This window comes from Rhinopithecus bieti, unplaced genomic scaffold, assembly GCF_001698545.2.
Source record: "Rhinopithecus bieti isolate Rb0 unplaced genomic scaffold, ASM169854v2 scaffold_2915, whole genome shotgun sequence".
In the NCBI taxonomy this organism is placed as follows: domain Eukaryota; kingdom Metazoa; phylum Chordata; class Mammalia; order Primates; family Cercopithecidae; genus Rhinopithecus; species Rhinopithecus bieti.
Genome location: NW_016803881.1, coordinates 510,730 through 520,759, shown reverse-complemented (window position 1 = coordinate 520,759; position 10,030 = coordinate 510,730). Strand labels below are relative to the sequence as shown.

At 36.7% G+C, this 10,030-nt stretch overlaps 1 protein-coding gene across 2 annotated transcripts in view; it reads right to left on the bottom strand.

The window, feature by feature from the left end:
* Window positions 1-245: 245 nt before the first annotated feature.
* Window positions 246-10,030, bottom strand: part of CLINT1 (clathrin interactor 1) — a 76,946-nt gene continuing 67,161 nt past the window's right edge. The window contains exons 9-12 of one of the 2 annotated variants that reach the window (XM_017856648.1): window positions 9,227-9,301; window positions 5,999-6,291; window positions 3,668-3,872; window positions 246-1,958 (exon numbers count right to left, since the gene is read on the bottom strand). In XM_017856648.1, coding sequence (XP_017712137.1) covers window positions 1,612-1,958; window positions 3,668-3,872; window positions 5,999-6,291; window positions 9,227-9,301 — 920 coding nt within the window. In that variant the 3' untranslated portion in view covers window positions 246-1,611. The remainder of the gene's footprint in view (window positions 1,959-3,667; window positions 3,873-5,998; window positions 6,292-9,226; window positions 9,302-10,030) is intronic. The other variant, XM_017856654.1, reaches the window with a different exon arrangement.

Below are 10,030 nucleotides of genomic sequence, written 5' to 3'. Positions count from 1 at the left end.
TGAATCACTTTTCATTACCACTTAGCTGAAGTACATGAATTTCTGCCTAATTAGAAATGTTGTAGATGGAACATTAGCAAGAATGGAGCAGGTCAGGATATCTTTGCTACTTCATTTTTAATTCCTAACAGTAGACTCTGATAGGAAAGAATAGAGAAGTCATTAAATAATTTTAAATTATTTATAAAGATTACTTTGCCCAAATTATACAATGGTCTCAAATGTCTAACAGAATGAAAGAAAAAGCAGTTCAACATTGATTTTAATGAACATTTTAATGTTATGTATAACAGAACATTATGAATATAATGGAAATAAAGTTTTATCAATTTAATAAAAAAATTTTCAACATAACATGGGGAGGTAATAATTTGATATCTATATTATAGTATTTATTTTGAAAAATATTCCCAGCTTGAGGGTAAAACAATTAATTTTGCATTCCAAACTCTAGAATCATGATTTTCATGTGAGCTTAATGCAGAATTACAGCAGAAAAATGAAAACATTTTAATTAATTTCCTTTGTTGTTAAATCAATAAAATCTTTGACTGCTACAGGTCTCCTTTAATAATATATATTTAACTCCTCTACTGGAACCATACTGCTAATGCTGTATTATATACACTCAAAACCAAAACAAAACAAATACTGTATAAAATCTAAAAGCAAACATTTGAGTTGTAACATTTATATTTAACTTAAGGTTTTAATGGATTTTACCTTTTCAGACACCCCCCCGAAAAAAATAAAATAAATATTTTCTCTTTTGAGTGTTCCTGACTTAAATGATGGCTACAGGGATAAACACGGAAGGAAGCCTTGCCAAGTTAATCACTGCAAATTGTAAATAATGACGGCTAAAAACAAACAGACTTTTTTTTTCTTTTAAAGGAAACCATAGAGCAGTCCTGAAAAAAAAATTTTCCTAGTTCTGCACAGGATAATTACAGCAGAAGACATGGGAAAAGTCCCATAGCGATCACCAATTGCTTAAAGAGGTTTTGTTACAATAAAAATTTGGATAGTATAATAGCAGTGTTGCTGGAACATTAGCAAAAGTATATACATTCCAGTTACCTTTGATTTAGCCATAATCATGTATGTATGCCTTTTTTGGACAAAAATATATATTTTTATAAAAAACTGATCATCCAACTTTAATGATTTCATATATGGACTCAAGAGTGGTAGTAAAAGGAACAGACCCAATTATGACAAGGCGATCCAGGGACAGAAAAATCAAGTTCCTCAGGAAAAGAAAGTATAAAATTAGAGATTCAAACACATTTATTCAGCCCTATACCAATCTTCCCACAAATTATGCTGTTAAATGGGCTCCTCAGTTGACAAAGGCTTTCAATGGCCTCACCACCCACTTGTGGTCTATCCTCACTGGAAAAAATGATTCTGACTGCCTCATCTGAAGTGCTCTTGCCTGGCCCTCTGAAATACTGGATATTTCACTTTTATAAAACAGCCTTTTTGGTTCTTTATGTAGACTTTAATTAATTGATAAAAGAAAGGGTAGTTGATTAGCATTTTCCATCCCAACATCACCTATCTGCACAGCTAAAAATTCTTCATTCAATCTGCTTCTTTTACAATCTCTTATTTGCTAAAATTGGCGAAATTTGCAAAGGCATCTTGCTTGGGTTGCACAGTTCCAGAAGTCATGGCTATGTTGGGCATGCCCATTCCCATAGTGCCCGTCAGGCCCATCCCAGCAGCGGACATCCCTATGTTCATGTTCATGCCCATCATGCTCTGGTTCATCATTGGAGAATTTCCAAGAGGGGCCATTCCCATGGGGCCAGTCACCACACTGGGCATGCTCATAGGCATGGGTCCCCCTATCAAAGTGTTAGTTTGGGGTCGGACAGGAAGCATGTTCGATGGAGAACTGAGGTTCACGGCTCCAAAACTTTGAGTCATCACATTCATAGGCTGCTGCATATCTACCAGAAGAAAACAGACAGAAGAACTTTACCACAATAAATTCTTAGGTTCATAGAGCAGAGAATTAATAACTTCTTGAGCATCTGTACTTCTTTACCCCCATTAAAATTCCTTTACAGTGATTTTATAAGAAGTGATTTTATATTACTCTGCACTGGTTCCTCTTGAGAAATATATTCAGTGACTATTGGCTCTGGTTCCCCAGAGATGTAGAAACAGTAAGAGTAGACTGGGGAAAACAGCCAACTTAAAACATTCCTACAAAACCTACTGTTAAATCCTACTTAACAAGTTGTCAAGAGCTAGTGTGTATCAAAATCTTTAAAAGTTTATATCCTTTGACTTATTCTATTTTAGAACATTCTATTAAAAAAATCAGAAGTATGAAGATTTATACAAAATCTTTTAAAAGTTTATATCCATTGACTTATTTTAGAACATTCTATTAAGGAAAAAAACCAAAGTATGAAGATTTATACAAAATCTTGATTTATAATAACAGCTGGAAACAACTGAAATAATTAGCAAGGGAAATCATACACTAATATGATAACTATCAAGCGCTAACAATCATTTTTCCTAAGAATATTATTCCACACAGGGAAAATGATGACTTAATGTTGAATAAGAACAGCAAGAAACAAACCAACATAGAGAGAATGATCCCAAGTATTAAAAATATGCTTAGAGGCCGGGCGCAGTGGCTCAAGCCTGTAATCCCAGCACTTTGGGAGGCCGAGACGGGTGGGTCACGAGGTCAGGAGATCGAGACCATCCTGGCTAACACAGTGAAACCCCGCCTCTGCTAAAAACTACAAAAAACTAGCCGGGCGAGGTGGCGGCGCCTGTAGTCCCAGCTACTCCGGAGGCTGAGGCAGGTGAATGGCAGGAACCCGGGAGGCGGAGCTTGCAGTGAGCTGAGATCCGGCCACAGCACTCCAGCCTAGGTGACAGAGCGAGACTCCGTCTCAAAAAAAAAAGAAAAAAAATAAAAATAAAAAATAAAAATATGCTTAGAAAAGATGGAAAGTGGCTGGACGTGGTGCCTCACACCTGTAGTCCCAGCATTTTGGGAGGCCAAGGCGGGTGGATCACTTGAGGTCAAGAGTTCAAGACCAGCCTGGCCAACATGGTGAAATCCTGTCTCTATTAAAATACAAAAATTAGCTGGGTGTGGCGGCACATGCCTGTAATCCTGGCTGCTCAGAAGGCTGAGGCAAGGAATCGCTTAAACCTGGGAGGTGGACGCTGCAGTGAGCCAAGATTGCGCCACTGCACTCCAGCCTGGGCGACAGAGCAAGACTCCATCTCAAAAAAAAAAAAAGAAAAAAGAAAAGATAGAAAGAAATATGTATGAATGGTGATTACCACTCAATGGCAGAATCAGACATATGTCTGTCCATCATATTTGCCTATATGTTTTAAAAAACATCTGTATAGCAAATTTTTGTTTTAGTGATCAAGTCCTCAAAACTCTCCACAATACAATAAATGTTATCAGGCCAAGAATAGAATATAAAGTAATTCAATGTGCCAGGAGGAATATCCAGTAAATATTATGTGAAAATATCTTAAGTGAACAGGCATTTGGTTAACTGTTAGTTACAATTTATGTGATGTATTTTTATTTCATAGTTTGTAGTAGTCCTAGCATTAAGGCAAAAGACTGCAAGTACACAAAGAAGTGGGACGTCTTAAGGTAACTTACTCTGTTGCTGAATCATTGTATTCAGTGATGGCTGCTGGGGTTTGGAAGGCTGCATACCAGGTAGTAAGTTGTCTAAGCTGATGTTTACACTGGGGTCAGACCAAGTAGAGGGCAAGGTTTTGCTGACTGATTTCTGGACCATATCTGTATTCTGATTATAGAGAGGATTAGGCTTCTGCAGCACTGTGCTAACATTTTGCAAAGGCTGGAAAATAGAAAAATGCTCTAAAAATTAAGCATCTGTTCTATAAAAATTATCAGATGGCAATTTAATCACAACAATGCACTTCTGAAACAAAGAGAACCACAAATGTTCTATCCTAATGCCTTCTATACCCTGAATCATTAGCTTCCCAAAGAGGTTCCTCTGAAGTCCCAATCAGATTTGAGGTGGATAAAACCAACAATTTACCTACACTAACAATTATTCTCCCAACACTCAAAGTCTAGAAGCCACCATTCCTGGCAAATGCCCAGGGGAACTACCAACTTTAGGTTAGTATAGCTTTAAGGAGATACACAAGTGGAAATTTATCCTTTCAAAAGAGAATTCAGAGGCCAGGCGCGGTGATTTATGCCTGTAATCCCAGCACTTTGGGAGACTAAGGTGGGCGGATCACCTGAGGTCAGAAGTTCAAGACCAGCGTGGCCAACAGGATGAAACCCCATCTCTACTAAAAATACAAAATTAGCCAGGCATGGTGGCACACGCCTGTAGTCCCAGTTACTTGGGAGGCTAAGGCAGCAGAATCGCTTGAACCAAGGAGGTGGAGGTTGCAGTGAGCAGAGATCGTGCCACTGCACTCCAGCCTGGGCGACACAGTGAGACTCTGTTTCAAAACAACACAACAAAACAGAGAATTCAGGATATGACATCTCACATTATACAAGGATATAAGGCAAAACCATGAAAAAGCAATTTATATCTCACATATCCTGACTGGCATTTCCCTGCTCTGTGTATACTTTTACTACCTAAAGTGAGTAACACTAAATGAACTTGATATATATGGACCAATGTAGGAGAAAGAAGAAATTCAGGAGAAAGAAGCAGAGGTTCCTAATGGTTACTGAGGATAACTGTGAAAAGGACAGAAAAAAGGAACAAGAAGAGGAAGAATAATTAAAAATGTACCAATGCAAAGAATTACGACAGTTACAATTAAGACTGCAAATGAAGTAGACTGGCTTTATGCTTAACTCATACATTAGGTCTTATTTCTGTTATACAGAGTAGTCACCTTTCTGCTTCTTTCTTCTTTTCCTTCATCCTAATACCCCAAAGACGAGAATCTACACATTAAAATGAGTAATTAGCATCATAAACACATATTCTCAATAGTTTGAGTCAAAAATAGCAAGTTCCTGGTACCATTCAGACACATATTTTCCAAGCCTGCACTTGTTTGAATTCTAAGCTAGTACTAGGTAATTTGGATTTAACTATAAATAAAATAGTGAATTAAGAAGCTCCCATTTTAGTTGTTTTTCTTTATGAAAATAAAAGTTAAAAGAAAAGCCTATAAAACACTTACACAATGTAGAGCAGGTCCAGAATTGGGAAGAACATTCACCATTTGACAGAATAATTTTCCATATTAGCACTGATTATTTACAACCAATCAGTGATATTTCTTTAGGGACACGACCAGAAATTTTACTAAACGGATACTTGCCAGGAGTGAAACAATATCTCTATGTCTTTTATTTTTTTAATGAGACGGATTATTCACTCTTGCTCGCGCAGGCTGAGCAGGTCAACTTTCCAAGCAACCGCCTCCCAGTTCATCAATTCTCAGACCAGCACCGAGTAGCTGGGACACAGGTGCCCGCCACCACACGCTGGCTAATTTTTTGTATTTTTAGTAGAGACGGGGTTTTGCCGTGTTAGCCAGGATGGTCTTGATCTCCCAACCTCATGATCCACCCGCCTCAGCCTTCCAAAGTGCTGGGATTACAGGGGTGAACCACTGCGCCTGGCCTACTTCTTTTTCTTAAAGACAATTTTAAAAAACTATCAAATACCAATTTGTTAAAAGAATAAATTTTTGCCATGTTCCTCCTCTGTACAAAGGCACCATGCTTGGCTTTACAGTAACTACAAGATGGGGGAGAAGGTCTTGCCTTCCAGAATGCAAATGACTATGCTAGGGGAAAGAGTATAAGGTAAATGAAATGTGCAAATGCGTGTATATATATACACACAGACACGTATTCATACACATAAAAAGGACTTGCTTATTTTTCTGTTTTACACTAATCTATTGTTAGATGAGTTAGAGCATCTCAAAGATTATAAATAACAACTTCCAAGGGAACCAGACAACTTACCTGTGATCTTGACATAGGCAAACCAAGTCCCACAGTATTAGTGCTCATCATAGAGAAATTCATACTCTGGGAAGATGTCATGGTTGCCTGGGATGAGCCCATAAGATCAAACAGGTCTGAAGAATTCGAGGCAGCGGGAGGTGGGCCTAGAGCTGATTGTGAGCCACTAACGAGTTCTACCGCTGGCTGTGAGGCACTGCCAAAGAACTCGCCACTGGAAGCAACAGGACCTGATGGGGCTTGGTTGAAGGCACTCCAGTCACCAAAGTCTCCATTCCCACTTGCTGCTGTTACTAAGACAGGAATAACTCTAAGGGTAAGAAACTTCATGAAATGCACAGAACAAATATAACAATCTATGAACTGAAACAAATTAGAGCTGATTTGAGTCCACCCAGATTAACATCTGCAGTTACCATCTCCATCTGGACAGTATTCTTTCTCATGAATATTACACGAGAGTAACAAGGTGGCAAAGAAAAAAAAATTCTTCCAAATATAAAGGAAAATCCATCTCTTGGCAACTCTATAGGTGACACACTGAATTTACCACAAAAAAAATGGCCAGGCATGGTGGCTCACGCCTGTTATCCTAGGACTTTGGGAGGCCGAGCAGGTAGATCACAAGGTCAGGAGATTGAGACCATCCTGGCTAGCGCGGAGAAACCCAGTATCTACTAAAAACACAAAAAAATTAGCTGGGTGTTGTGACAAGCGCCTGTAGTCCCAGCTACTCGGGAGGCTCAGGCACGAGAATTGGCTGAACCTAGGAGGTGCAGGCTGCAGTGATTGTGCCACTGCACTCCAGCCTGGGTGACAGAGCAAGACTCCGTCTAAAAAAAAAAAAAAGAATTTCTCACTTATTTGGCCATACTTCTACTGACAACACAAGGGCTATAACTTTAGCACATTGCCCGCTTCAACTGGGACTGTTTATTTACAATAAAAGAGAGGAAGAAAACTCATGTAATATTAAAAAACACAACCAAGCCAGAAACAAGCAAAACCCTATCACTATACTTTGCAAGTGCAAGGTTGAATGCATAAAATCCATACTCTTAATCACTGTAGTCTTATCAATTAACCTCTAATCAATTTTTATATTGAAAGGAACAAATAGATAAATATGAATAAATGGAATTTGAAAAAGCAAAAGGTGAAGAAAGAGCTACATAAAAACTGTCATCTGAAAGCAAATAGTAAGTATGTACCTTCCAAGTTAATTAACACCATCTCTTTGCACTCCATCCATGTTCATTTACAACTTGGAAATACATTCTGTCTAGCCTAAAGTGACCAACCACTACAATACCATGTCTCATTATGCTAAATATTAAGAGAATAATAATGTGAAGTCTTTAAAATTACATTCTTCCATTACCATATTAAAATGTAAGCACCCTTGAAAGAGAAAGTAATTCACTTAGAAACTCTAAGTTCTACTAACAATTTAATATAAGAATTGGACTAATATTCTTTACCTCAGGGTTTTACTAATACATGTCTTTGATCTTCTTTTTTAATTTTTTTTAAAGAGACCGCATTAAGAGTTTTACAATTAGCTCTAGATATTAAACAATTTAAACTAAGTAAGGCTGTTGGGTCAATGTAAACTTTATGCTGATTTTCTATTTGTTTGATCTATAATGCAGAATATGAATGGAAACTGGGGCAAAATGTGTTGCCCCACCTGAAAACTTCATATCTGAAATGATTAATCACGGGCGGAAAAGATTTCTAGTGGGGCATGTATTGTTCAGAAATGATTAATCATTGTTGCAGTGGTTTCAGCCCCCTGCATAAAGGTGGTCAGGTTATATTAATCACATGCATACAGATGAAGAGATGTATCACTTAGGCAACATTAACATATTTAAATTATTTGCATAGTAGGCAACTTTATATACATAAAAACTTTGAGAATTACACAAGGAAGCTGTAAAATAAGGGTAACGTTTACCTTCCACTTTGGTTTGCCTAAAGTAAGGCGTCAACCCTTAGAGGGCATAATCACACTTTAAAAATGAAGCAGAAAATTACTCAACAATTCTAGTTTCTGGAAAATACTTGGAATTTACAAAAATAAGTTGTCAAAATAACCCCAAATCATTTTATAAGCTATGTATCTTTTTTCCTGACTCCTCACAAACCTAACCAGATATTACTAAATATAAATTTTAATCCAGTTTAATACAATGGCAATAGATTATTTGACTTGTGATCAGTAATAACACTAACTCGGTTAAATTACATCTTTTCTCCCTGCCTCACCTCATGTTTAAGATTCTCATAGCTATATTTTAAAAATATTCTCTCTCAAACTTCAGACTGACCAGATTTTATAAAACAAATAACACAACCTCTTCACAACCTTAAAAAAAATTAAACAGACACTTAATAATGAATGTAGCCCCTATTTTATTAGGTTGGTGCAAGAGTAACTGCAATAATTGCACCAACCTAATACATACCTCTGTAGACACTATCCTCAAAAATAACCAAGACAAGTAATACAGTTCCTAGTTTTAAAAAGTTGAAGGTTCAGAGGCTTTCGTAAAGTTAAACAGTTACCATATGGCTGGGGTAGGTAATAAGATAAAAATATTAATTAAAAAAAGAAACAGGCCTTTCACCTCAATCCTTGATGTTTAAGTCCGTATCCTGTTTGAATGCTGCTTTTTGTTTTAAAATTCTATTCTAATAAAGAATGAGAAAGTTTTGCCTAAGGTTCAACTGCTCATTATTTTAGGATATGTCAAAACGAAGTTCGGTTATTTTTCACATAAATACTTTTAACATATCTAAATTAAAAAAGGAATACATTTTAGTAAGATAGTTGGTCTGATCCCCATGTCCCTAACTTTCATTCATGAAAATCATAAGCTAAACTAAACATAAACCATGATATTCTTGCTGCTATTAAACAAAATGAGATTAGTTAGAGATACTCACATCCTCCTTTCCCTTTCAAAAAAGCTAAACAAGAGTCACCTATGAATACGGGCAATTTTCTTTAGATGTACCGGAGTAGTCTGTGACCAAAGTAATTCATTTGGCACATTTAAGGCATCTGCCCAATAAAACACCTTGTAAGTTCTTTAGGAATTATGAATTATGAATACTACAAGTAGAAAAATGACAGAAAGAAGTTGACTTGGGGGGAATGGGAGTTGTTTTTCATGACCTTTTTACCACCCCAGGCTTCTGGCCAATCAAATAGAATCATACCTTGGGAAGGGAAACTGCCTGATGCAGCAGCTGAGCCAAAGTCAGCAAATCCTCCAAATAAATCAGCTGATCCTCCTAGAAGTTAAGAAAAAGGTAAAACTGTTAGAACTAGAGAACAATTGTAAATACTTTCTGGAGGCCATTTTAGTGCTACACAAAAAGTACCTAATATTAGAGGCCCAGATGCCTCATAAAAACTAGTCTATTGACCTAGATTTTCATGTCACTATGTTCCCTATGAGCTACCATAGACTCTTTTCCATTCCTCAGTCCTGTATCTAGTAAGATAAATTACACTGTATCTGTGGTTAAAATTATCTAATATTTCAAGAGCATAATATGGAAAAAATACAACTTATCCAGCCAATTATGCTCTTTATAAGAGTCTTCGATGGATTCTAAAACCTGAGTAAAATGCTGCTGGGGAATAAGATATTCACAAAACAAGTAAATAAAATGCAGGATCCTTGATTGGACCCCGAATTTTTTTCTAATTGCTATCCTGAAATAACAGAATTGAGACACTGGGGAAATCTGAATGTGGTCTGTATATTAGCATTAATACTGTTTTAATGTTAAATCCCAAGTATGATTATATCACGATCATAAAGGAGAATGTCCTTGTAAAGAAATGTAGGTTGAAGTATTTTAGGGGCAAAATGTCATGACTGCGATTTCCTCTCAAATGATATGGATGAACAAACAGTACACAACAAACAAATAAAAAAGAACCAGAGAGAGAGATAAAGAAAACGGGGCAAATTTTCTGTACGTTTGGAATTTTTATTTTTATTTTTTATTTTT